The sequence below is a fragment of the Fusarium fujikuroi genome, chromosome FFUJ_chr07 (assembly GCF_900079805.1).
Source record: "Fusarium fujikuroi IMI 58289 draft genome, chromosome FFUJ_chr07".
Classification (NCBI taxonomy): Eukaryota; Fungi; Ascomycota; class Sordariomycetes; order Hypocreales; family Nectriaceae; genus Fusarium; species Fusarium fujikuroi.
This window is the reverse complement of record NC_036628.1, coordinates 2317544-2344291: the sequence shown is the minus strand read 5'-3', so window position 1 is coordinate 2344291 and position 26748 is coordinate 2317544. Positions and strand designations below refer to the sequence as shown.

The following is a 26748-nucleotide window of genomic DNA, read 5'->3' as shown; positions in this document are numbered from 1 at the left end:
TCGGAGATAGTTAACATAGATCCTAGACTGTCAGATTTTAATTCTTTTTTATTGCATCGACGTATCTAATCCACCTCAACACCTCAAATCATCCACACCTCTGTTGAACCCAAAATGGTAGCAATGGAAGATATACAAGTCATGCAATGGGAGACATCATCTCCCGCTCTTGTTCGCTTTACCGATGTGTGATCTCGTCATACGCAAGGAAAGAAAAAGTAAGGGTTTACAATATGTACAGTATCTGACATTAATTATTTCCCCTCCCTCTAGCTACAAGGGGGAGTCTCATCGAATCTTGAATTTTTCCTCATCCATCCATTCCATTACCAGTGACCACTGTACTGGCCAACTGGCAACCTCATCGTTTACCTGTAGGGTTGTGCGGGCATCTCGTAAACGTTCTCAGGGGGTGCTGTTCCACGAGCGCTTGAAACCTGGTTGCCATCGATCTCAGCAGCATCATTTTGATGCCACTTGGTAGCAGCGCTGTCACTGGCCAGCTCAGCTGTATTGGCAGGGCTGTACATCTCAGCAGCGTTGTGGTTGGGAGAGCCGCCCACAGGGTGTGCGTAGTTGTTCTCGGGAGTGGTAGCTGAATAGGCCTGGTCGCTACCAGCAGTGCGAGAGTAGTTGGTCTCGGGGCTAACGGGCATGTAGCTGCGACCGAACTGCTGGGGCTTGGCGAAACCGGCACGTCCATCGCCCAGAGCAGTACCGCGGTAGCCCTCGGACTTGGTGGTGTTGCGGCTGGGAGCCAGAGTAGAGGCGGCGGCGGTTGTCTGGGACATGTGGGGGCTAGTACCGGCAGCAGCAGCGCCGCCACCACCACCACGGCCACCAACAGGAACCTCGGAGGCGCCAAAGACATCGTCGTACTCGGCCTTGTTCTTAGCATTGCGGCGCTTGCGAAGACAGAACCAAACGAGACCAGCAATGACGGCAAGGCCAGCAACACCAACACCAGCACCAATTCCAGCCTTGGCACCTGTAGAGAGACCCCCGTCGTTACTGCTGCTGCTGCTGTTGTTATCAGAGCTGGCGCCGCCAGTACCGGAAGGACCATACTCTCCAGAAGGAGCAACGGTCGCTGTGCGCACAACACCAGTGGTCACTCTAGTAGATGTGACAACAAGGGTGCTGGTGACAGTGACAGTAGTACTAGCACCTGCCTGCTCGGTCTCGGTGATGGTCTTGGTCACCTTGGTCTGGCTGCTAACGGTAGAAATAACGGTTCGAGAAATAGTATTGAAGACAGTGGTATCGGAGTCGCCGCCGCCCTCTGTCACAGTAACAGTAGTGGTGGAGGTGGCACGCTTGTGAAGACCTCGTCGGAAGGCTCGGAGACCGTAGTGCTCACCTTCGATTTGAGCGTTGAAGTGAGGAGGAGCACTGGTGGTAGTAGTATAGGTAGGCAAAGCAGGGGCAACGAGTTCAACACCACCAATGGTTCGAGGAGCCAAATTAAGGGCACGCTTCTCGTTAGCCCACTTTGTAGAGGTAACGTAGGTCGTAGTCGTTGCGGTCTCAGCGTCGCTGCTAGTAACAGTCTTGGTATCGAACGCAGTCGACGTAACGATGACAGTGGATGTAATTGTCTTCATGACAGTAGTCTGACGGCTTACGGTCTTGGCATCGGCATCAGTGACAGTCACCGTCTTGGTAATGATGACATCCTCAGCTGTGGTTGAGCCTCCATCGGAAGATCCATCAGTAGTAGATCCGTCAGCGGTACTAGAATCGTCGGTAGGTTGGGCGGCGGTAGTTTCTGCTGCAGTAGTGGCAGCAGAGTCGCTCGTGGGATTGGCTTCAGCAGTACTCGCGGGAGAAGAATCGGTTGAGGGAGCGGCAGCAGAGTCGGAGTTGGAATTCTGACGGGCAACGAGTTGAGTGGCCTCGGCTCCGAGGAGCATACCCAGAAGCAAGAATCGTCGAAGCTGCATCTTGAACGGTCGGTGTTGTCGTCAATTCAATCAAGCCGTCGATATGAGGTGATGGGTGACGGCGTGTAAGGAGACGAAGGAGTACCCGGGAGGGTTCGGCACAAGGAACGACAAATCCAATGGGGAAAAGCAGCGACCGTCTCAAATAAAGAAGAGGTCTCTAGTGTCTCGTGTCTGAGAGGGGAGAGGGCGCAAGCGGTGGTCAAGTCGAGCAAAATGTCGCTGGATTGTCTCGGCTTGTGCGATGTGGATAAGGAGTACGAAAGGCACGCGCGGCAGCAAACAGCGAAGGCGCGTAAAGCAAAGGACAAAAAAGGGAAAAAAGAACTGAGGAGGAAGAAAAAAGGGAGATAGTAACGAGTGTTAGAAAACAGTAGGAGCAGGACCAAGCAGTATTCTAGTGAATAACTACTCGACTCGTATTGTGTTAGTTTGGGTGAGACGAGAAGGAAAACGAAGGATGAAAGAAGAGGCGTAGTGGTAGCAGTGCGTGCTAGTTGCTGGTGCAAATACTACAGGGCAGTGAGTGAATGACCAAAACGAGGGACGGGGGGCCCAGGCTCGTGATGAAGGGGACTGGGAATGAATGGCGCGGGAAGAGCGGATTTGCGCGACGCCGGCCACACTAAAAATTTGCTTGCTGCAGCGAGCGAGTTGCGTGTACAGGGAACGGGCTCTAAAATGTAGAGGGTACTTAGTGGCGAAGTACTGAATCCTTGCACTTTGACAGCGAACTCCATGCATTGATGACTGTTGATTGGGGGAGACACGATTTCAGTTGACGAATGATAATGTTTGGATTGTTACAGTGAAACGGTCAACGGTTTACCGATGGTGAGCAATTATACATACAATATTAGACGTCAAGACGAGAGAGACGATATCAACAGTGAAAAGCCCTTCTACAGCCTCATTTAGAGGCTACCTACCTATAGTACCTACCTTAGACTGTGCAATACATTCGTGGCATGCTGGGATTGACCTAGCAATTTGTACAGCAGACAAAATGGGCATTATAGCCCCTGGCCAGACACCCCTTACGGTCTAGCTCGTTTGTCATGGCGCTGCACCCCAACTCCTTTGAGATTGTTAGTGCTTTATTTACGAGGTATACGCGATGCGCAAGTAACGTGGACCTGTCGTCAATGCATCTCCTGCTGATCTTTACAGAGCGAGGCAAAAACGTGACAGATGCCCAGAAATGATAATCACCTGTAGTTTCGAACAACCAAGCACCAAGACTGACGAAGAGGGATTGATGGAGGGAGTTTTGCACGATTGAGACTTTTTTCTCTTCGTTTTGGTTGCTGCAGACTAACGATAGCTACCATCCAACAGGGAAGTGGCGCGAGAAGCTAAGAAAGAGGCGTTGAACCGTTTATGCTTGTGTGTTGCTGAGTGTTGCTGAGTGTTGCTGAGTGTGCATTGATTGGATTGGATCAGTTTAATGGCTGCTACCTCGGCCCCTCAAATGTATACTGTAGATAAGGGAGAGAGATGTAGCTGTAACTGCCAAACTGAGAGCACAAATTGAATAATCATTCTAGTCCATAATTCCAATTACACGGTACTCGATCGCCCTGACACTTTGGATGACATCAATCTCCCGAGTGGTCATGAGTAACAAAGTCCCGGTTCGTATTTTGACAGGCTAACGAGGTTCCAGCGGACTTTCTGGTTGAAGTGACCTGTGCTAGCGGCGCGCGGCGGGGCGGGGCCTCCACTGAAGAAATGACGGGCCCGGGTCCAATGAACGAGGCTCAGCGACTCGAGCACCTCAGGGTCTGACCTCAAAAATGGAACCCTTCTGCCATCCAATTTGTTTCGATTTCCGTTGGGTCTACGGAGTACCGTGGAATTGGATGCTACCTACCTAGTCACTGTCATTGAGCTGAGATGGAATCGACAAGGGCTTCGAGTCTTAGCGAGGCCTCTTGATTAACTTCCCGTACCCGATATTGACACGACACGATCACTGTTAATTAGACTTTCAGCATCAGATCTTCAGGGTCCTGTCTTTATCAACTAAACTCTCACCCAGACTCAAATGGATTGGATGGTTGCATCGGCCTGACCGTCAGCCCCAAATGCATATGGACACATGCATACGATACAACATCCATAATGAAATACAACCATGCATCTTAAAAGCCTTTCCCGTCTCTATATCCTATCTCCAGCCACTGATGCCGGTCTTGTTATTCGGACACGTTGCTGGGTGGTGAGACATGCACATATCAGTTGTTGTCTAAAAATGTTATTTTCGACTCTGTATCTCACGTCTAGACCCTGCATGGAATTCTTGGTCATGGCATGTTGTCTTTGCCTCTCTAATTACTGACGCTTTCAAATCTTCGGTGAATCAGACATTGTCCGAGATGATCAAGATCGAGCGGGAGCATCACTCTCATCTGCCGTTATACCCGCGATCCTTAGTAAGAATCATCTTTGGGATTCTATATTCAAAACAGTAAGCTGTGGCTATAGGATACTTTCCAGGCTTCTGAAACGTTTCAGACGAGATCTGGGTCAGATGTGGCATGGATGGAATGGATAGTCCAACGTCACCACTCCAAGTGGTCAGTTCTTCAGCTGCGCCTCGATTCAATCACGAGCTTTACACTGCTCTCCCCATAGCAGACAGCCCTTAATCAATAGTGAACTGGAAATATGTGGCTGCTCTTGTCAACAAAAAGGTTGTATTGGTTGGTGAGATGCAACATCTGTTTCTACGGTATTAAAATGATAACTCAACGAGAACATAGACCAGGTATGGATGGTCTTGCAGTAAGTCTACCCCATGTGTCGTGTTCCTTTTACTATTACAAACATGATTATCCGCCTGCCAAGACTTGAATGAAACTGGTAGAGACAAAGTTTAGAAGTTCTCCTTGCCCCAAACAAAAGAGAATCTGCATCAAGTTAGCTGAGGTTCACACATCCATATCAATAATAGCATAGAGACTTACCCAGGCTCGGTGTACTTGTTACAATACGTATGCAGCGAACTTCCCAATCCCTTGGGTCCACAGAAGAACACACCCGCCTCAGCAGGACTGTGCAGCTTCCTGATACCTCTAAAGATCATATCCCAGTTGGGTCTGCCAAAGTTTGTCGGGCTGCGCAGACCAGTGATGGTGTCCTTATCGGCGTTGGCATCGTTGATCATGATGTTTGTCGCGTCGTCGGCCTTGATCTTGGCTGTGAGGTACGTGTGAATCTCAATACGGTGGTCCAGATCCTGCGCCTCAACTGCCAGAAGCAGTGAGCGGAACCACTCGAAGGAGTCAAAGTCACGGCAAATCCAGAAGAAGTAGACCTTGGCTAGGCGGGTCTTCTTCTGGGGATAGTTCATTCGGTACCAGATGGACTTGAGGATGGAGGCGAACGGTGTAACACCGATACCTGCACCAACAAGCACCGAGACTTCGTACTTGAAGACATCTTCAGAGGCAGAACCAAAAGGACCGTCGACGTAGACTCTGGGGAGAACACGGCGGATAGCTGGATCGATCTCGGAGTCGCGTCCAGTCAAACCAACGACTTTGCTGGAATCGTTGCCACCGGGTTCCCTCTTCTTACTCCAATCACAACCCAAAGCCTTGGAAAGCTCCTTAGTAAAGTCACCCACGCAACGAATGTGAACCGAGATGTAGTCCTCCTCGGGGGCACTGGTCAAAGTGAAAGGATGGTACTGCCATAGCGAGACGGCAGGGCAGCACAAGAATATGTACTGCCCAGCTCGTGTCTTTGTGTGCTCCTTCTTCATCTGGATCTCGCAAACATTGCTGGGATGTTGAATGACCTTTGTGATGTATGTCCTGTGACGACCTCGCACCTCGCGTGCGATACGCTCGGCCAGGTAAATGAAACCGCTGTACATCCAGTATTGCCAGAAGACTCCAACAGCCGATGCGCCAACGCTGGTGCAGAACGGTGCAACATCTGGTTGAATCATGCAGAAAGCTCCGTGGATGGACCAGAAGAAGAAGAAAACGATGAACATGTGGTGAGTATACCAGAAGCGCTCAAAGTTTGCTCGTCGAGGCTTCTCGGTCGACGTGAGAACCATACCCATCAGCGCAATAAGCATGACATAGCCAGTCCAACCAGGTCCAGACACAAAATTGGCAACCAACCAGCCGTAGATACCAAGCTTGTACTTGATGGCGACCTGGGCAAAGTTATTCCAGTGAGCAATGGTATGGACCCAAGACCAGAAAACGATGGACCAGGCGGTGACGATGTGGAAGGTGATGTTCTTGTCGAACTGGAGGATGCCATTGAGAGGTGTCTGTCGAAGGAGCGAGATGAGGGTTCGAGAGACGGGAAAGAGAATGATGGCGACGTCGACATGGAGGACCAGAGCGGCTGAACGAGCTATGACGAAGGTGAAGCCGAAGAGTTCATTGGAGGTTTTGAGACTCTCTTTTTGAGAGTAGTGGACGCATGCGAAGGAGAAGATGAGTGCGTGAAGAAGCATGAAGACGAAGACGAAGCTGCAGCATGTTAGTCTGGATCACTCACTATAACGTACCAGCGAACTCACAATCTTCGATAACCTTCGTTGATCATCCAGCGATCAAACTTTTCTCTTGACGATAGTTCCTGTTGCTTCTCTTGGGTCATCTCACCCGATAGCAGCATTCGCGTTAGGGGAGTCCATCGTGATCGCTCCGAGGGCTTCTCTCCCCAATCCTGCATTTGATAGCTCATCTTGAGCGAGGGCGAGTTAAGTCGGTTAAGTCAACCGACTAGAATTATTCGACTTTGCTTCGATAGGTGTTGGTCGTATTTTCGCTCCTCGGTCCTCTAAACCCAATCAATAACCACCTTCAACGACAGTGTCGATTATTCAGAACCAGCTGAACAGTTGAATTTCCGTAGCCAATGAAACAGTTCAAATAGTATAATATAAACAAGAAGAATAAGAATAAGAATAAATGCTGTCTAGAGCCTCAAGATTAAAAGAAACACAACTTCTCATCGAACCATGACTTGTCGACAGAAAAAAAAACAAGAGAGCGAACAATGGAGAGAAGGAGGGAAGAGGCGGAAAGCAAGGCAAGGCAGGGCAAGGGTCTAAAGAACCAGAAAAGAAAAAGGGAAATCCAAGCCGTCGAAACTCAAGGGGCCCTAGAACATGAATGAGATGATTTTATTTGCGTGATCTCTCTTGTAGAGAAATAAAAACGGAGTTTGGCGACCGGACTTGATACCAGGCACAGACGGCGAGTGTCCGGGGTTAGCGCTTGGCATGCACCTAAAGATTCTAGCGAGAGGCTGTAGATACATGCTGACTCGAGTCGAGATGTGGGAGAGCGAGACGTGGGTTTGGAGAACACGCCATTTAAGGAGTTGTTATGTATCAGGCATGGTTCAACCGAACAGACTCTGCCTCACCTCAGGGGCTGCAGTCATGAACTTTTACAGCTGGCTCTATCTGAGTAAAGTAGTTATCCTTTGAGTTTTTACTGGTTGTTGGGAACTTTGAGAGCCTCTAGAAGTGATATACTATTCAATAGCTAACTCTTCGTCTGCATCTCTAGCAGAAGCCAGCACGAGTCGTTCACTGTCAACTCAGCAATGGTAGTCTGTGATTGGCCATCGTCAACGCTTGTTCTCGTCTGAAACCCCGGTGTTACAGGTTTGACAAGACTTGGCCCTCCCTGGCATGTCGCACCGAGAGTGGGGCAAAAGACTCTAAATCTCGACCCATGAATGGCACGACCATTGACACACCTCAACTATTCCCACGACACAGAGCAACAGCTTCATTGTTCAACTGACGATTGTGATGCTATCGAGATGTGATTTGGGAAATCTCTTTATCCCTACGAGTCTCTCAGAAATATCGGCGCTTCGCAGTCCTATCATTCCCCCGCAAGTTTATCACTATCTCTCCCACATAATGAATTACCCCTGAATGGACAAGCAACTTGGCATTATATCTCTCCCTTCTCATAACATGACATACAATAGAGCATACATCCGTAGTGATATAAGAGCAACTCTTTAACATTCCTCCAAACTCGATCCCAAACACTGCTCCATATCGGCCAAGAGCCGCTCCTAAACAAGCCCCCACTCATATCTCAGAAACAATGGAATATATCAAATCTCTGCCCTATATCACATCGTTCCAGCTTTGTCTCTGCCGTGTTTCACTTCTCTTCCAAGACATGTACCATCTCCAAACACATTCGTCATCGCCACGGTCTATGTGGACAGCTCAGCTCGTATTTCTCATACAAACTGCAACTATCTGGCGAACCAATCTCATTCGACTTCAGTTTGGCATTTCCTGCACAACTTCCATTAGATTTCATCACATCACCTGTAGAAACACTGGACCGACTGTAAACTTCCTCATGATCTCCACCCCTACATATGCTGGATGAACCCAAATTCCTGACCACTAGCGCCCGTCATATTACCAGTCTTGTCAACCAGCCGCAACCCTGTCGGCGCCTAATCACGCTCATCTCAGCATAGCCGCCAGCCTTCACCATGACGTATCCTTCAAGTGCGAATCACCATATGCTGGCGCTTCATAAACACCCATTTGGTCATTAATTTAGACTCTTCAAAACAAACTTCAATGTCACCAAGATTCAGCATCAACACAACAAAAGCACCGGAGTTATAGCAGATAGAGACACAAATTGTATACGCTGCTTGTTTCTGGATGCCAAAAACACATCGTCAATGCAAACCCAACATCCAGCCGCATGATATCCCTTACTAGACTAGTCTGTTTGTCTGGAGTTGTTCCTCCCCTCTTCGCTTCGTATCGTTGCTCATTGCCTCATAATCGCAACCAAAGCCCCGGTTCAGGCAAAGCACCCATATAGGTATCGCCGACTAATAGGCATTTCGCAACAGCATGCGAAGCTTTCACTCGTTCGTTTCACGTCGCTTCATGATAGGGGAGATGAAACCACCCCAAGTCTAACCGCACCGGCCCTGGTATTCGCTTTAGATTGCATACTTTCGAGTCCACTCCCGAGCTGTGGCCTCATATCGGGGTCGGTCAGTCTTGTAGACATGGGCGATCTCGGGCACAAGAGGATCGTCAGGGTTGGGGTCTGTCAGCATCGAACAGATGGACAGAAGGACTGGTATATATGTAAGCAATGGGCCTAGGCCAAAAGGGTTCTCACATCAGACGTACCTTTAGAGATGGTCAACGCAGGGCTCCACTGGTCACGCAGAATATCCAAGCAGATGCTACCATTGGAGTTGATGTTAGGATGGTAGATGCGGGTAGTGAAGTTGACCTTGGGAGGCTTGAAAGGGTAGTCGGTAGGGAAGTGAATGGCCAGGAAGAAGACACCACCGGAGTATGGAGAGTCACTCTGTGGGATCTGGTCAGCCACTTTGTTCTTGTGATTGTTCGTTGAATGCAGATGCGGCTGCACCGGCGTGCGGCTGAGGGCTTCGCCACGCCCAAAAGCCATCTGAGCAGGCAGCGCATCCAGAAGCACAGTAGAGGTGAACTTACAGGGCCCATAATCGTAGCTTGCCAGTGGAACTATTCAGATTCGTTAGCCGTACTCTCAAAAATGATATCTCGTTCGTCCTGGGAAGAGGCTTGCGGCAGTCATGACGCCTTTGACAGCCACGTGCTTCTCAATGTGGGGGAGGGTTGATGCCTACCAAATCCTCGCCGACGGGGCCGGCAGAGCAAGAAGAGGGTGGATCTCTGCACGAGAAAAGTCAGCAAAAGTTCGTCAAGAGAAGAGAGCCATGAGGCTTTGAAGGCATCGAGGGCTTTGGCATCGTCGGTCGTCACTGAGGACCCCGCTTACCAAGTGCCCCCACCTGACGTCTTTGGGCATTCTGGTTGACCCCTCAGACCTGTGAAGAGAGTGAACTTACCGGCCGAGATCAGTGAGCTCCTTGTTAATGCGCTTAAGAGCCATTTTGTGATGTGTAGAGGGGGTATCTAAAGGATTTGTTGCAAGGTATCGCGGTCGTTCTAGGTTGGACAAAGATGTTAGTCGAAGGGTTGCAGGACGAGCGGTCGGGAAGGAAGAAGGATTCGAAGGAAAGGACGCACAATAACGATCGATGGGAAAGATCGTCCGGGATAGAAAACAGTGCACAAAGACTGTTTTATGATGGATATTTGTGGTAGAAAGTTGTTTGGGTAGTCGGAGTATGTAAGCGTAAAAGAAATTCAGTCGAGGCTGAAGAAAGTAGAAGAGAGAGGCGGGATTTGGAGGAAGATGGTTCGTTCAAATGGGGGTAGGGAAGAAGGGGAAGGAGGGTCAACAAAGAGACAGACCCAGAAGCGGAGCAAGAGGGAAGGCGTGGGTGAATGCGTGCGTGCGGTGCGGTGCTGTGCTGTGCTGTACTGTGCTGGTACGTGCCCGGGCGGGTGAGTGACTGGACTAGACTGGCTTGGAGTGGCTGCGCTGGCACCTCCCGTCCAGACGAGACGGGAGTGGCAGCCCGAAAAGTCAGGTTTTTTTAGGCCCTCCATCGCCTGTGACTGGGCCACAGCTGGGCGGCGCTCCAGAAGGGGGGACACCGCCACTGCTGAGGGCGAATCAGTGTTCAGCGGTACCCGAGCACTAACAGCTGGCTACAGATTTTTACGTTGGGCCCTGATACAGTGGAGGGCACCCGTAGTGGACTTGGCTTTCATGAACCGTAGATTAGTAGGTAGTCACTAACTGTTCTTCGCCGGGTTTCGATGCTTATTTACTCATGACAATAAGATTATACAGCATTCACGAAGCCGTACTACCTTCAGATTCAGGCAGTCAACCTCAGGTTCAGGGCAAGATGTGGCAGCGGTGAGTAATAATACTCAGGTGGCGGTCGAGGCCAGCAGGGTATAGTTTGAGAGAGTACCTATCGACTTTTTGCCTTTGCCATAACTTCCAGATGCTTCCTCATGGTACTTGACCACTCGTTGACTCATGATTCGTGTACTATGATATATACAAGCGTGGGCTAGCCTCTCTCTTCGCGATTGCCACGGGAATGGCGGCAGGAATTCAGATGCATACATTACCTGAATTAACACTGCCGAGTCCGGCCCCGAGACCGGAAGCGGACGCGGAACTTGACGGCATCACTGGCTGGTGGTCGACAGTCAGTCATACACAGTCTGTAGAGACTAACGACGTCACTGATTCTAAGGTGAGGTTTCATTTTGATGATAATCCAGGCTGAGTGAGTGCTAAACACCAAACATCAACTTCACGACTTCCAAGCAAGAACACACCAAGCAAATGCTGTTCTGGTAAATCGTCTTTTGTTGTTCGTCAAAGTCATGCTACTGTACTGTTTTTAAGGCCATATAAACCAGATTAAACGATTGGCTAAATGCCTTGCACTGGAAACTGTATGTTTGCTTTCCAAGCATCTATAACACGGGTATACACCTCAATGGTTCTTTTATATCACCTCCTGACCAATCACTCCTCGTTTACACGAATGCCTGAATACCAGTAATAGCACGTCCCAGAATAAGACCTGTAATATCTGTTAGCAACAATCACTCCCGTCATGCAGGTAAACTCACTGTGAATATCACTCTGGCCCTCGTAAGTCTGTGTCACATAGAGATTCGCCACATGTCGGCCAATCATGTACTCATCACTCGCAGCGTTGCCTCCAAAGATCTCCTGGAGGACTCGTGCGTTTTTAAGAGCGGTATCGCAGTTCTGTCGCTTCACCATGCTGATCATCTCGGGCGTGGCCTTACCCTCGTCCTTGAGACGCCCAACCTGGATGGCGGCGAGTGTGCCGTAGGCGGCATCTGTTGTTGCGTCGGCAAGCTTCTTTTGAACGAGCTGGTACTTGGCTAGGGGGTTGCCTTTGAACTGCTTGCGCTCAAGGGCGTATGTTCGGGCACGGGCGATGCAGTCCTCAAGAGCACCCATGACGCCCAAGGCGATACCGTATCGAGCGTTGTTGAGGCAGCTGAAGGGGCCTCGTAGGCCTTCAACGTCGGGGAACATGTTGACATCTGGCACAGGGCAGTTGTCAAGGTGGATCATGCCAGTGATCGAGGCTCGAAGACCGTTCTTGTCCTTGATAGCTGGTGTCTCGAGAGTACCTGGTGGGCAGTCCTTGCGCTCCAACAAGAAACCTCGAATTTTGCCTGTGTCTTGCAACTTTGCCCATACCAATAAGACATCGGCGATGGGGCTGTTTGTGATCCATGTCTTTGAACCACTTAGAGAATAGTAACCCTTCTTGGTAGGGTGAGGCTTTGCCACTGTCTCCATGCTTCCAGGATCACTGCCGTGGTTGGGTTCTGTCAAGCCAAAGGCACCGAGGAGCTTACCCTTGGCCATCTGAGGGAGGAACTTCTCCTTCTGCTCGGCAGTACCGTGCTCAAAGATACCCCCCATCACCAATGAGGACTGAACGGACATTCCAGATCGGTAGCCGCTGTCGACCCTCTCCACGGCTCGTGTGATCAAACCACCAGCAACAGAGGATACACCAGCGCAATCATATCCCTCTATCGTAGCGCCCAATAGACCAAGCTCGCCCATCTCCTCGAGAATCTTGGGATCGTAGGACTCGTCGCGATAGGCCTCTATAAGATATGAAAGTCAGTGGGCGTTCCTCGATATCGAGTTTGAGACAACTTACGTAGAACGCGGGGTAGCAATTGTTCTTGGCAGTATCTCTCTGCAGTCTCTCCAATTGCACGCTCCTCTTCAGTCAGGAGGTTATTCGAAGCCAAAGGATCCTCCCAGTTGAAGGTAGGTCCAGATGCCGAGGCAAAGGTCCTTGCGGCGCATGGTCGCAGAGGAATAGCAGCTCTTCGAGCGCATTGTCTGAGGATAGGGCGGAACATGGTGAGGAAGGTGATTTGGATGGGCAGATGTGTTATGAATCAGATCAAGATCTCGAGGCGAAGCTGAGTAGTTAAAAGATACAGCATCGCAGGCTTGAGTTGACAGGCAAAAGGGCGCCGGCAATTGAAGCCCACCAGATGAAGTCATCCGACGCGAGCCGGAGCCGTGAGTGTTGCTAACCCCAGCTTTTGGACCCCGGAACCGAGGAAGACAACGAAAACTACAGCCAATTGGAGGAGGCGATACTTGAAACATGAGAATCATTATCCCAATTTAGGTTGTTTCGGGTCCAAGATGATCTTGCCGATAAATGAATCGGTGTCTTTTGATTGAATACCGATACAGTCAAGCACAGCTAAAGCTTGCTACGTACCCAATGATTCAATAATCCATGCTCACATCCAATGATCGACAAGAGTTGCAGGCCAGCTGCCTCGGATAGGAAATCTCCCCTGGCGCCTAGTTTTCTGAAGATTACAGTGACATTGGCATTATGCCTCTTTAGTCTTTCCTCTGGTCTCGTCGTTTCTCGCCATGAGACTCAAGCGGTCGAGGTCTAATGTCCCCAAGGCTACCCCCGCAACCGCCAACTGGCGAGTCCCTTCTTCGCCTTCCACCGGAGCCGAGATGACCGGCACCGAATCTTCGGCGGATGAGTTACGGTGATTGACTTCAGAGTCGCGTGCCCTTCGTCTACGTTCCTTGCCAGCTTGATATGTTGAACCGTCTGCTGATTCAACTAATGAAGTTGATGATATTGATCGACTCGATCCAAACGGAGATTCCTAGGGTTGTGCTCTTCGAAATCGATTCTCAAGACGGTGCAGGAGACCTGTTGGTGTTGCTGGTTGGGAGAGTGGACTCGGTTGGTGAGGGCTATTTCGAGAGCTTCTTGAGCCCGGCGCAGAACGCTGTATTATATTATGTTAATGGAAACGTTACACCCGCCAGACAACAGTGAATCATTGCCCATGGATGATCGTCTCGGCATCCCAGTTCCGGACAAGAATGCATCGCCTGTTCCTGGCTCATCAAATTGAGCGACGGCCCATGTAATGCAGCGTCTATATCTTCGGATCCGCATTCGAACTTTCGCTGAAGCATTTTCGTGGTATTTCCATGCCTTGACGCGTGATTGTGATTCCGTGCTCGGCTTGCTCCGAAGCCAGGTTTAAGATGGCCACACACGATGCTTGTATCGTCCTTTGTTGGCTGAATTATCTCTTCAGGCAGAGAGGAACCCATCTCTGATAACATCGGACCGACTTGAGCATCACGTCACATAACTAATTCACAAAAGGCCAGCGAGGGGAGATATGATGGGATAATGGGGTGATGAATAAGGTCGGTATCTTATATCGTGATATCAGGGAGATGTAGGGATCCAATATCACATCCACAGAGACGTTTCCGCGGCTAAAAAGTGAGCAGCCGCAATCTTCTGCTTCTAGAGCCTCCCGTCGATCTGAAAACCGTTCCTGCTTCTCGGTGCTTTATCTCCCGAGGAAGTGCATCGTCAGTTCCTTTCAATGAGCCCCATCGCATCCATGACACGGTAGTTGAAGTCCGTCACTCACATTTTATCATGACTTCTCGGCTAATCGGGCTGATGCATACGAGACAGGGCAGTAAATAAAAGGAGATTTCATTCTGGCTCTCACAGGTATGAATCTCTTTTGACTGAACCATTTGATGTTGTCCTATCTTTAGCTCATACAACCTACCCTCAGGAAGCAAGAAAACACCGGACCTTGATGTAGGGTGTCAAAACAGCAAAAGATACCCTCAACTTAATAAAGGTAGGTATCCTCAATTTGTGGAAATTTACCTAAGCTCTTTTTAATCATCTAGGATCAAGGTCCTGAGTTTTCTTTCGCCCCGTAGCCTACCTACCTATGGATGGGTTGCCCGGGCTAACGCACATGACCAGCGTCCTCCGGGATTCGGTGCTTGGTCAACTAACTTCAATCGCTCCCTCGATACAATATCATGATCCTTATCAAAGTACAGAGAGTAAAATGGCTGCAGATACCAGTGACCTTTTGCAATTGATGCAAGCCATCAAATTGGTGAGCCAATCACTCATCAGAAGAACCCTTGACTTGACTAACACAATGCAGGCTGCTAACAAGAACAGCTCCAAGCTCGTCCGTGCTTGGTTCTATGTGCCACTCGGTATTACAATAATACTCGCTGTCAACTTTGGAGTTGATTCAATATTCTACAAGTTCAATGTTTCGTTTCCTGCTTCTGTTACCTGCATGATGTTACTCTTCTTTGCTCTTATCGCAAGTGAGTCATTATTGGGTACTCACAAGACAAGAAAGCTGGTCAATATCATTGACGTGCCTGTAAGTCATGGCTACCCTTTTCAATAACAAGTTTATCATGTCTTATCTTTCTAGGCTGGCTGGTCGCTTCGGTGGATGGGCATCTTCTTTACGCCGTCTTTCGTCCTGTTACCTCTCAGCCCTCCTATTGGCACCGTTGAAGTCATGGTCATTATTGCAATCTTTGGTATGTCACCGTTCGAGTCCACATATAGGCCATTCCCTAAAGATTCTAGTCATTGGCTTCTTTATCATGATGGCTATGGCAGCTTGGATTACCCGCAGCCTCCAACTTGCTCTTGGTGTCTCGAGGCGTTCAAGGTCCCAACGAGCTGAAGAACTCGGCCGTCAAACGCCAGATCTCTCGACCGGAGGTGTCAACTCTCCTGGCATATCACGTCGCACGAGCGTATCTCGAGCTGGCTCTCAAATACCGCTTATGTCTGTATCCGCGCCGAACTCGGAGCCAACGTCAGCGGCGCCTTCACGACCACAGACTCCACCGCAATTGCGGCTTCAAGAACATCACTATGCAAATGGTCAAGCCCCAGTGAATGCCGTTGAAGCTCTCAATCCCACGACTGTTCTCACACAGATTCCTCTGCCGCCGCCAAAGGCTGAGTTGTGGGCGACCCGTATATCTGCAAATCTCGATGTGGCGATCTTCGTAGGACTGTTTGCCTTTATTGGCATTCCTCTCTATTACTCGACCGGTTATGCTATGCCGCTTCACCTTGCCGTGAATGTTCTCGCCTGGTTCGGGGCATTGTCAGTTGCACCCAAATGGAAAGAATATCTTCATCCAGTCTTGGTGTCGTCTCTTGGAACAGTCCTTATCATATGGGCACTTGCTGCAATTCGTGGCGATAGCTTGACCACCACACTTCACGCTTACCGTACAGGCGCAAAGTATATACAGTTATGGCGCAACGCAACTTCGAAGAAAGATCTTCTCCCCGGCGCCGGTGACGTCTTCGGCACCCTTCTCGATGCTAGTATTGTAGCTCTCGCATTGCCCATGTTTCAGTACCGACGAGAGCTTCGCACTCATTTCATTTCCATCGTCATACCCAACGTTGCGATCAGTGTTGGTTCGCTGCTCGCATACCCGCCCTTGTGCTACGCCTGCGGCATCTCAGCAGCCCGCAGCCTCGCTTTTGCATCGCGCAGCCTGACGCTGGCGCTCGCTGTCCCCGCGACTGACAACCTAGGAGGAGATGTAAATACTGCTGCTGCATTGGCCATCATCAGTGGCATTTTGGGCGCTGTGCTCGGGGCGCGCATATTGCGCTGGCTGCGAGTCCCCGAGGACGACTACGTGACCCGCGGAGTGACACTAGGTGTTAACTCGAGCGCCATCGCGACTTCAGTCTTGTTGCGAACAGACCCTCGAGCTGCAGCCTTGTCGAGCTTGTCGATGAGTCTTTTTGGGACTATCACTGTCTTATTTACTTCAATACCGCCTGCGGCGGCCTTTGTACGAGGGCTTGTAGGCCTGTGATCGGTCGACAGGAACGAGATCTGTCGAGGCATTCTGCCAATCTAGTCAGCATTTAGAGGAGAATCCAAACACTCGGGCCATATAGAATAATAAGCAACATTTATTTGAGAGAGTTTGGTGCCGAGTGTCACAGATAGTATCTAGAATTATATCAAGAAGGATAAGCACAAATGCCGTTCAATCTTAATCCAGGGGGTACAATAGTACGTACGACCTTAGGGAGCAAGAAAACATCAGGCCTTAATCTAGGGTGTCAAAATAAACTCAGCAAAAGATATCTTAAACTTAGTAAAGGTATCCTAAATTTATGTAAATTTACCCCAAGTCTTTTATCACTTAGGACCAAGGGCCTGAGTTTTCTTTCCTCCCCTAGTACTACGTATGTACGGTTCGAAACCTCGGTAATGCAGTTACATGCACTACCGTGCTGGTCGCATTAGTTCGTTCGTGTACACCGTTATTTTACATAAGGTCTCATGACAACGATAACTCCACACGACGCCCTGTCGCGTGGCACATGCAGCGGCATGTCGTTATCGTGAATTTATTGAATAGTAGTAATCATGGGTATAGTAGTAGTGAGAATACAAGGACAGCCAAGAAATGAAAGACTGCTGCTGTCGTCAAACACAGAAAGTAACTCTGATGCTCCATCCAATTCGTGTACCAGACTGAAACTGAGCATTATGCCGTGAACGCCGCCGTAAATCGTAAGGCCATGAGTCGTAAAGCGTGGAAATGTTATCGAACAGAAATAAACTAGTGGGCGGTATGGCCTCATTGTATGAGTTCCGGCTTTCGTACGGGTATAACCATCCCGTAAGAGCCGAGTTGCAGGCAATGCTATTTTGCCCTTGATAGAGCCTGAATGCCTCTTGACAAGTATGTCAGTACAGGGTTGTCTTTTGTCCTTTTTCCCAGATAGTGTAAGCAGAGCTTACCATCCCATCTCACAGCTGGTAGGGTACCTTACAGATGACTTGGAGGGTTGAATAATGCCGCATTGGAGCTCTGGGTGCGGTGCGTCACTTGCTGAAAGCCCGGTTTAGCCTCACGGTCATTTGGCTCCTCTGCTCTTTTGCATCGCTGCATACACCGCACTCGCCGCTGACTACGGTGCCAGTTACGCGTGAGACGTATTTGCCGCAGACGGTGAGGCAGGGTGATGTTCCTACGGGTTGTTCGCCGACGCGGCGGCCGCAGGCTTGACAGATGAGAGTCCCGAGGTTGGCGTAGCACATTGTGAGATTGGGTGATGAGTGGAAGTGAGACTGATCGAGTATCTTATGAGAGAGTCAAAGTGAAGAGTGTCGAGACAGCACGGGTGAGACGGTAGAAGAGACAAAGAGGCATGTAAATGTAGATGAATCTTAAATACAGAGATGGGTCCAACAAGAGAAGGAAGAGATGACAAGAGAAGAGAGATGCTGATTAAAGAGGATTGTTGTCAAGGAGAATGTCGAGATCTATGGGGAGGGATGAGTTTAAGTATTTGCAGAGAAGAAGGGAAGTTGATGTCGTTATAATAGCGAGGGAAATAATGTAAGAGAAGAGGAAGAGGAAGAGGAAGAAGAGGAGTAGGAGTAAGGTAAGATAAGGCGAGTGCTACCTTGCTGGGTTATTTAAGAGGTACTATACCTACCTCAGATAGATTGGTAGATGCACTGAGAGTGCATTGCATTACCGTAGGAGACGGAGAGGGAGAGCGTGCGTGACACAAGCTGAGCTGTTATGATGGGGGCGTCTCCATCCATACAAGGTCCCTCACTCACTTACAGCTCGTTAGCTCTAAGTTACTTGTACCTCGACCCATTTGACCGTTTGAAGAAGAGGGGTCGCCGTCGCTGTCGCTGTCTGGGTCCAAGTGGGATCTCTGTTGCGTCAACTTGCTAGTATATACCGCCTGTTCCATTATGGTATGGCATATGAACCAGGTACATGGTATTAGTCACCAGCTCACAACAAGGGACTGTATGTACCGTTAGCTTAGTACTGTAGTATCACAATATCTTTAAGCTGTATAAGGCGACAGATAGGTAAGTATGTATGTCGTGCTTTAACCCTTCCCCTCACCGACTCGCCTCGTCGAGTGGACGTCCAGGTTACTAACGATACATTACTTGGTCTTTGTTGGAGGTACCGTCTATACCTTTACAGTAGCAGTGAAGATCCTTGTCCCTGGCAGACCTTCTCGAAAAAAAGAACCATCCATCCCGTGCGCCCTCTGGCAAAATTCCCCTAGTCGCAGTGAAGATCATTGCCCCCAATCACAAGCCACAGAGAGGCCCCCTCCCCCCCTTCTCACCACGTTGATCATGTCGCCCAATACGACATGATGGAGTGAGCAGACAACAAATATACATATGTGTGTACATGGAAAGGAACAGAATAGAACAGATAGATGTAAGCCTGTCAACAAAGGCTCACAAATACTCACAATAGTATTGTTATGCTCTCGTGCTCGCCCACTAGAAACAATTACACTTTTCATGGTCATATGTTTCAACTGTCACGGATCCTTCGGGGTTCAGACGCCAAACTGCTAAACAGCTAGCTCATGACAAGGGTCTCCCTGACGACTCATATCTAAGTCCACCGGTAGTGTGTGTGCGTGTGTGTGTGTACTGAACTGTACTGTACTGTATGTGTCCTGGTGGCTGAGTAGAGGCGAGCACTACACCAATACGGTCATCCAAGAGTACGACAGAGTGTATGCAATCCTCAATCCTCATCATGATCGTCAAACATCACTTCCATTATGCTAACTTCTGTCTCTGACAACTCAATCAACTCGCCATGCCTGACATCATGATATTCATCTACAACACCTTTTCCCATACAGATAAAGTAGAACAAAGACCAACCAGACAACTCTATCATGCCAGAGTCCTGTCCATCAAAACGCCCGCATAATGTCACATCCATAGATATTATGTTCTTTCTTGCTCTCTTTCTTTCGTTCGTCCGTTCCTTCGTCCTCAGCTCCCACTCCACTAAGACTAAAGCTTCGACTGCATGTCGCCACGCTCCTCTTTTGTACAACCATCAACACATTCCAACATGCTTCTACTCGCTTTCATGCATGCATCTCCGTCGTATGTATGCGTGCACCTCGTCATCCCAGTTTCCCCCGCAGGGCGTCCACCTCTCGTTGTAGGGCGTCCAGGTCAGCCAAGATGTCAACACTCTTCCCTGGCTCGTTTGCCGATTGCGGAGATGTGGGACCCGAGCCGACTGTCGCTGCGACATTGTCAGGCTCCTCCTCGGCCACTTGACTCGATACAGCCTTCCCTACACCATCAAGACTCGTCCTCCGAGGTCCATCGACGCTGCCACGGCTGCTGCCTCGTTGCCTTCGAGGTGGTGGAGGGGGTGCCATCTGATTATGGGGTTTTGCTTCGAACGAGATCCGCCGGCTACTGCTGTCAACACTTCTGATACTCGCAGGCCGTCGAACAGATGTGTTTCGCGCAGGTGGTGGTGGTGGAGCCCATGATTTTGTTGTCGTCACAGGCTGATGTGTTCCTGATTGCGTATCTCTTGGAGGCGTTAACTCAACTGTGGAAGATTGACGCAGCTGTGATGGCGTGGAGGTGTTGCTCATATCGACATCCAGGGATGGGGCAGGAGATGATGACGATTGGCTCAGGTCCGTGAGGCTTGAGGCCACCCCCAATGGTATCTGCGTCGACTGTCTCGAGGTGTGATGAGATCTTGGTGGCGGTGGTGGAGGTGGAGGTGCTGCTGCATGTGAGTCACGTCGGTTGTGCTCAGGTCGGGATCTCATAGACGATGACCGTGATAAGTTCTCTTCATTGTGCACAAATTGCTGCTGTGTCAAGCCTAGACCAGCCGTATAGGCCTTGCTCTCTCCTCTCGCGTGACCTCGTCGAGGTGGTGGTGCAGGAACTGCTTTACGGCTGCCGCCTGATGGTTCTGGCGATGCTGATCCCATATCACCTTCAGCGTCTGGAACTTTACCAGCTGCTTCACGGTCAAACGGTGAGTCGCCTCCTTCTTCCATACTTCTTCTCACCGGCGCGGGCGGAAGCGGTTTGTTCATATCTGATGACAGTGTTGCAAGAGGTTCTCGAGATGCCTGACCAACCAGATCCAGCTTGATGGACTTGCCATGTCGCGAGCTAGGTGGCGGCGGCGGTCTCTTGCTGTTCTTTGTGCTTAGCTGGGCAGAAGTGCTTGAGTCAGAAACGTTCTCTTGATCAATATCATCTTCCGGGGTATCCGAGGCTTCTTCAGATATGAGAGATGCCTCTTGGAGTGCATTCTCGGGGGCCGATATATCTTTGGAATCATCATGTGAGATTCTTCGGAAAACAGACGGTCGGTCTTTTGTGTTTTTGGCTGGTGGCGGCATCGACTGTCGGATTTTCGGCGGCGAAGACTTGTCCGACTCCGTATTACCCGTCATCAGTAATCGTTTGAAAGAATTGACGTCCAGAGACCTTCTGGCTGTATTGGCGGCTTTAAGCGCCTGTCCTTCTTCTTTGCGCTCATGCTCAAGCTTTTGTTCAGCGACGGGGGAATCGACGCTGCGTAATGTCTTGCTGAATGGGTTTCCTATGCCCTGACCGTCATTCGGAGCATAGTTATGGACAGCCGCAGCTACCATTTCGCGGTCGCTATCGTCGGTAGACGTTGCATCGAACGGATCGTCCTCATTCTGTTGGTTCGCGGCCTGTTGCGCGATAGAAGGTGCCGCAAATGCCCATTCGGGAGAGTCGGGAGACAGCGGCGGGGGTGATAGTACGCGGACTTTTTTGGTAATCTTAGATTTCGAGTCAATGGTTGAAGAGCCAACTTGCTGGAAGCTGGTCGGAGGCGGAGGAGTAGATGCTGTTTCAATTTGGTCGAGAGCAGGGAAACGAGCGGCGGCGGAGGATGTTGAGTTAAGAAAAGAAGTTGAGTCTACCGTTATGGCAGCACTCTTGCGAAACGGATTGGACGATGCCATAGCGACTAGATTTTCTGCGCGATCGTCTCAGGTGATCTTTTTAGGCGTGTCTCGTCTCGTTCTGCTATGGTTCGAGCTTATCGTCTGCGTCACAGGGGAGATGGAGAGGTGATTCTGATGCGATAATAGGTCAAGGCGCATGCAAACAGAGACTGCCCGCCATCTTCGGCACAGCCGGGCAAGAGCTTGGGTAGGCGGCCAAAGGTGAGGAAAACCGAGTGGAGGAGATTAGGCGGCGATGGAAGCGATAATAACAGCGCAGCGCAGATAAGACGGAAACGAGGCAGAACAAGACAATAGTAGATTTTTTGAGGTCAACAAAGCACAGGTCTTGCAGGCAAGGTACCGTAGATAGGTAGGTACGGAGTAGGTAGCCTTGTGAGGAAATGAGTTCAGGCGTAACACAGCGCAGCAAGTGGCCCCCGGAATGATCGGTCAGGAGCTGGAGGGGGACGTCGCAGCAAGAATGCTAAGGTACACACAACCTGAGCTGTTGTTTGTACCAAACGAGGTCTTGAGTCACTGGGGAAAGGAAAAGAAATCTGGCGATGCCACCCAAGAGGCGTCCAAAGTGGGTTGAAGTCGTCAGCGCCTTCAGACCCCAGGGTCAATATCTTATCGCTAACGGTGCCTGGACCCAGCACAGAATCGAGTCACTTTCAGGGAGATGAACCGTCCGTGGCACGAAACAGAAGCCTAAAATAGGCTGGACTGGACAGACTGGACTGGACAGACTGGACAGGATGGGACAGGGGAGAGAGACAACGAACAGAGTCGACTCAAGAGAACGAAACAGAACGAAACAGGCGATAATCATTGACGGGCATGAAGAAGCATGGGCCAGCCCGGAGCTTACGAGGGGCAGAAATACCGCTGACGTTTGGGCATTGTGGTCCCTACAAGCAGGATACGTACTGTCATAGCTCTTCGCTCGGTAATCTGTGCTGCAAGGAAGTACAGGTACAAGCGTTTGGTTAAGCTTCACGTTGGGACCTGAGGCACGTGAGTTGTGACGACAGGTCGATATCTGTAGCTGAAATGTCTCATCTCACGCCCCGGACGATACGGTTTCGAAATAGACGCTGAGATCCAATGTCTGTCTTGCTGACTACCTGTGTGCGAAGAGTCTGTAGACTCTGTGTCTTGGCCATATAGGCCGCCAAATGAGTCATCATGTCATCTGTGAAAGGCACTCTTTGACAAGACTCTTCTAAGTAGTCCCTGAGTGTCCTCCTACCTGCTCACATACTTAGCAAGCCTTGAAGAGTGAGTTGTCTAGGTAGGTAGTTATCTAGGGAGACACCACGGGTGCCAAGCCAAAAGTTTCATGGTTCCACTTTTCTCGACTACAATCCTCACCAGCAGGTCAGCGACACACTCAACCATGATATGGCGGCGAGTGCCAATACCTCAGCCAAGGCAAGATGACAACTATGATAAATGACTAGAAAGCTCTTGTCTCGAAGCAACAATTCTATTGTGGCGAACAAGGCTTGGGATTTGCACTCGCGCTCCAGAAACCGCGAATACGAATATACCCGGACTCACTTACACCCAGAACAAGGCTGACGCGTAAATGCTCTACAGGTTCAGACCACCAACAGGCAATTATCGTATTAGATTGCGCTCTTTTCATACCCGTCTAAAGCGTTAGACGCCCAAGACCGCCTTTTCCTCCACGTCACGTACCTAGTCTATTGTTTCGTTCGTCAGTCAGAGCATGTTGGCGACCCACGTGAAACACCCCTGGCAAAGAGTCGAGACACGCTTCACCTCAACCCACGTAAACAAGCCCTAAAGACAGCGCGTCACATAATCGTGCTCGCTCATACCTCACGGAATATCCGAAAATCATGAATTATCATGGAATGAAGAGGAATCTTGAAAAATGTTCATTGCGTAGTTCAAATCGAATAACTCAAAACAGCGACAGTGGTATAATCGCAAACAACCCTTCCTCACCCACAACCGAGACTTTTGCCCTCTCCAAAAACACGCCGACCGTCCCCTCCAGCACTGTTTGAAACCATGACACGCCGTAAGAAGACTCTGTCATGTCATATAAGATAAGAATACAGGGGACAAAATCGCATAGAAATGACCCTCACTTCTAGTGTACCACCTCCAACATAATGAGATGGCTGAGGGTAGAATCATACAGACGCGAGTCTCCGCGTGCACGTGTAAACAAACAGCCGATAATACCGCGCTCCGAACCAAACCATCAAAATACCAGTAGCCGTACTTTCCGTACCCTTGCCGTGAACAGATCCTTTAACGCCGTGGCCGTCATTAATTTAAGTTCAATACTGCTCAGCGTCATTTACGCCTTGGCAGCGGCCTTCTTGGGTGCTGCCTTCTTAGGTGCAGCAGTCTTCTTTACGGGTGCTGCCTTGGTGGTCTTGGTGACGCGACCTGTCTTTGTCTTTGTAAGAGCGGTCTCGGGCTTCTCAGCCTTGTCGGCCTGGATAGAATGTTAGAGGATGTGATGGGAGGGTAGCTGAGTCAACACATACCTTCTTGGTAGCAGCAGCCTTCTTGGGAGCGGCGGGCTTCTTGGCAGGAGCAGGCTTCTCAGCCTTCTCGGCCTTGTCGGCCTTCTTCTCGGTCGTCTTCTTCTCAGCGGCGGCCTTCTTGGGGGCAGCAGCCTTCTTCTCGGTAGCAGCCTTCTTGGGGGCGGCGGCCTTCTTAGTAGCAGGCTTCTTGGCAGCAGGCTTCTCAGCGGCCTCCTTCTTCTCAGCAGCAGGCTTCTTAGGAGCAGCGGGCTTCTTCGCCTCAGGCTGCTTCTTGGCGAGCTTGGTACCACCGGAGGGACCCTTGGGCTGCTCAAAGACACCCTTGTCGACACCAGCCTTCAAGGCCTTGTTGAAGAGAGAGTCGAACATGTTGTCGGTGACATTGAGAGTGTTGTTGGCCTTGACATACTTCTTCAAGGATTGACGGCTGTGCGGCGAGTCAGTAGCTGGTGGGAAAGAGGGGAAAGAAAGGCGACAACGTGAGTGAGTTGCGCGACGAGGATAAATGAGAAATGAAGCTTACCTAGAGCCCTTTCGGTCCTTGAGCTGTTGAATGCAAAAACACGTTAGTGAGTGAAAACGAATGAAGAGAATGAGTGAGGTGAAATCGTCGGTCGGGCGTGTGGCGATAGCCTCATCCGCGACCGAAGACTGAGTGCGCGATGATGGACGCGACATGAATGGGGGGCTATCAGAATTCACATACGTTGACAATGGCATCAGTGATCATGTCCTGAAATTTAATTGTTAGCGACCAATCCAGAAGAAATATCTCGAGAATGAATGAACTCACCTGATAACTGGCGTGGCCAGACTTCTTGGGAGCGGCGGCAGCGGCTTTGGGAGGCATTGTGGTGGGTTGTGTGGGTTGAGATGCTTTGAATAAAGACGGGTAGTTGGGATGGTAATTGAGACGCGACAAAGACGTTTGAAGACGAGTGAAGGCTTTGGAAGACGATTAAGAGACTAGAGAGCAAACGACGAGTAGAACTATCTTGGTCGGGCGCGTGGAGGGGATGGGCCATGTTTATATATTCGGCGGGGGCAGAGCGCAATCACTCTCCTCCCCAAGCTCCTGCTCCTGCGCTGCTCTCCTCTTACATCTTCGCGACTCTCCCGTCTTGCTCACCTGCCATAGGCCCACTTGCCCCGATTGGGAGGAGGGGCATTTAAAGCGCCACACTAAAAATGCGCATGCACACTTAGCACCCGCTGGCATGCCATTGCACAAAACAGCGCACAAGAGCGACAAGACCTTCATAGAGCACGTGAACTTTCTTATCGCGCTTCTGGATTGGCCGAGGCTCGCTGCATAACTCACAATCTCTTGCACTATTTCGGTCCAGCCACATCCAGCTCATCAAAGTTAGAGAGATGCCAAGCCTGGACCCTCCAAGATATGGCACTTGGGAAAATGGGGCACCAAAAATGCCAAAATAATCCTGGGCAAGTGACCATTTTTCTGATTGGCCAGCCCAGACATCACCTTGGGTGAGGTGTATCTCTGTGTGATCTAGAGTCTGGCAAAATGCGAGCGCAACTCATGCCCCCGAGCATCCATTTCCCTCGATTCTCTCGCTTCTTCGACGACCATTGTCCAAGAGATGAATGACTCGATTTCTTTGTCTTCTTGCGAGTCTCGGGCAATCTTTTCCGTTCCAAATTAGGTGGAGGATTCGCTGACTTATTGCGACTGATATATAAGCCTCCCTTCGCGCTCGAGAACCGTTGAGCGGCGATTGAATGAGCCATGCTCGTTGTCGCATTCCGATTTACGGCTGATACAGTGATAAATATGCTCCTGCGAAGCTTTTTAATGCCTTTTTAAGAAACAGCGACCACGATAGTGTAGTTTCTACATTGTCCTGGCTCGATTCGATAAATATATGATCCATATTGCTCAAAGTCACTAACAAGTCCATTTCTCAACATCGCGCGTCGTTTCTGAAGCTATCCGCATCCCACCACTGTCTAATCGGTAAACCACCACACACCACATCACAAGCCAACTTTGCATCGTTTACTAGTCGGAAAGTATTCAGGTGCAACTTAAGTGCATTTTTACTTTTTTTCGTTGAATAAAATATCACCATCGGCTCTTGAGAGGGCGAAGATGTTGCATCACGACTTACACGGTGGGAGGCGTCAAAGAAGCAACACCGAATGGTGAATAGTCTACGGTTCGCATCCACACATCTCATGGACTCTCTTTAAGGTGCTTCATTATTTCTCTTCTTCTTCGTTTTTGTCCGTATGATACTTATTGCTATTTCACATTGGATTTACCGACACTTATGGCAACCTACTCATTGTACGTATGCCGTTCATACGTGGCCAACCCGAGACAGATCTAACTTAGGGCATTTGCAATTCTTTGTCATTACATATTGGTCTTTAACTTATTTACAACGCTTGAGGGTGGAGAATGTCAACATCCTGTAACCTCAACATAATAACATTTCCAGCCACTTCGAAGCTTCACCTCTGGCTTCATCGTCGCAATTGACGCGTTACGTCAAGTGAGGGGCGGGACGTGGCATCATGAGAGCTTGCGCCCAATTCAACAGCCTTATCGTCTTGGCGCTAAATCATATGGAACACACGCCCGCTTTTTAAAATATCTAGCAATCTTAAGATGCGAGTTACTGACCTTGATT

General features: G+C 49.8%; 7 protein-coding genes; 1 reads left to right on the top strand and 6 right to left on the bottom strand.

Annotated features, from left to right (window-relative positions):
- Positions 1-368: 368 nt before the first annotated feature.
- Positions 369-1943, bottom strand: FFUJ_08396 (uncharacterized protein; the record flags this gene model as incomplete). Its single annotated transcript, XM_023580909.1, has 1 exon — positions 369-1943. One exon carries the CDS (start codon positions 1941-1943, stop codon positions 369-371), a length of 1575 nt encoding a protein of 524 aa, XP_023433601.1.
- A 2878-nt stretch (positions 1944-4821) lies between these two features.
- Positions 4822-6659, bottom strand: FFUJ_08397 (related to NADPH oxidase 1; the record flags this gene model as incomplete). XM_023580908.1 has 3 exons in its annotated part: positions 4822-4855; positions 4913-6442; positions 6493-6659. 3 exons carry the CDS (start codon positions 6657-6659, stop codon positions 4822-4824), a joined length of 1731 nt encoding a protein of 576 aa, XP_023433600.1.
- Positions 6660-8921: 2262 nt separating this feature from the next.
- FFUJ_08398 (probable ubiquitin conjugating enzyme ubc1) lies at positions 8922-9868 on the bottom strand (the record flags this gene model as incomplete). XM_023580907.1 has 5 exons in its annotated part: positions 8922-9061; positions 9118-9301; positions 9448-9477; positions 9603-9648; positions 9825-9868. The coding sequence occupies 5 exons, from the start codon at positions 9866-9868 to the stop codon at positions 8922-8924; spliced, it is 444 nt and encodes a 147-aa protein (XP_023433599.1).
- A 1517-nt stretch (positions 9869-11385) lies between these two features.
- Positions 11386-12771, bottom strand: FFUJ_08399 (probable glutaryl-CoA dehydrogenase; the record flags this gene model as incomplete). XM_023580905.1 has 3 exons in its annotated part: positions 11386-11432; positions 11482-12507; positions 12564-12771. 3 exons carry the CDS (start codon positions 12769-12771, stop codon positions 11386-11388), a joined length of 1281 nt encoding a protein of 426 aa, XP_023433598.1.
- A 2019-nt stretch (positions 12772-14790) lies between these two features.
- On the top strand, positions 14791-16603 carry FFUJ_08400 (uncharacterized protein; the record flags this gene model as incomplete). XM_023580904.1 has 4 exons in its annotated part: positions 14791-14841; positions 14893-15123; positions 15178-15289; positions 15339-16603. The coding sequence occupies 4 exons, from the start codon at positions 14791-14793 to the stop codon at positions 16601-16603; spliced, it is 1659 nt and encodes a 552-aa protein (XP_023433597.1).
- A 3115-nt stretch (positions 16604-19718) lies between these two features.
- On the bottom strand, positions 19719-21575 carry FFUJ_08401 (uncharacterized protein; the record flags this gene model as incomplete). Its single annotated transcript, XM_023580903.1, has 1 exon — positions 19719-21575. The coding sequence occupies one exon, from the start codon at positions 21573-21575 to the stop codon at positions 19719-19721; it is 1857 nt and encodes a 618-aa protein (XP_023433596.1).
- A 2323-nt stretch (positions 21576-23898) lies between these two features.
- On the bottom strand, positions 23899-24941 carry FFUJ_08402 (related to HHO1-histone H1 protein; the record flags this gene model as incomplete). XM_023580902.1 has 5 exons in its annotated part: positions 23899-24039; positions 24092-24518; positions 24615-24637; positions 24798-24824; positions 24885-24941. 5 exons carry the CDS (start codon positions 24939-24941, stop codon positions 23899-23901), a joined length of 675 nt encoding a protein of 224 aa, XP_023433595.1.
- Positions 24942-26748: the final 1807 nt, after the last annotated feature.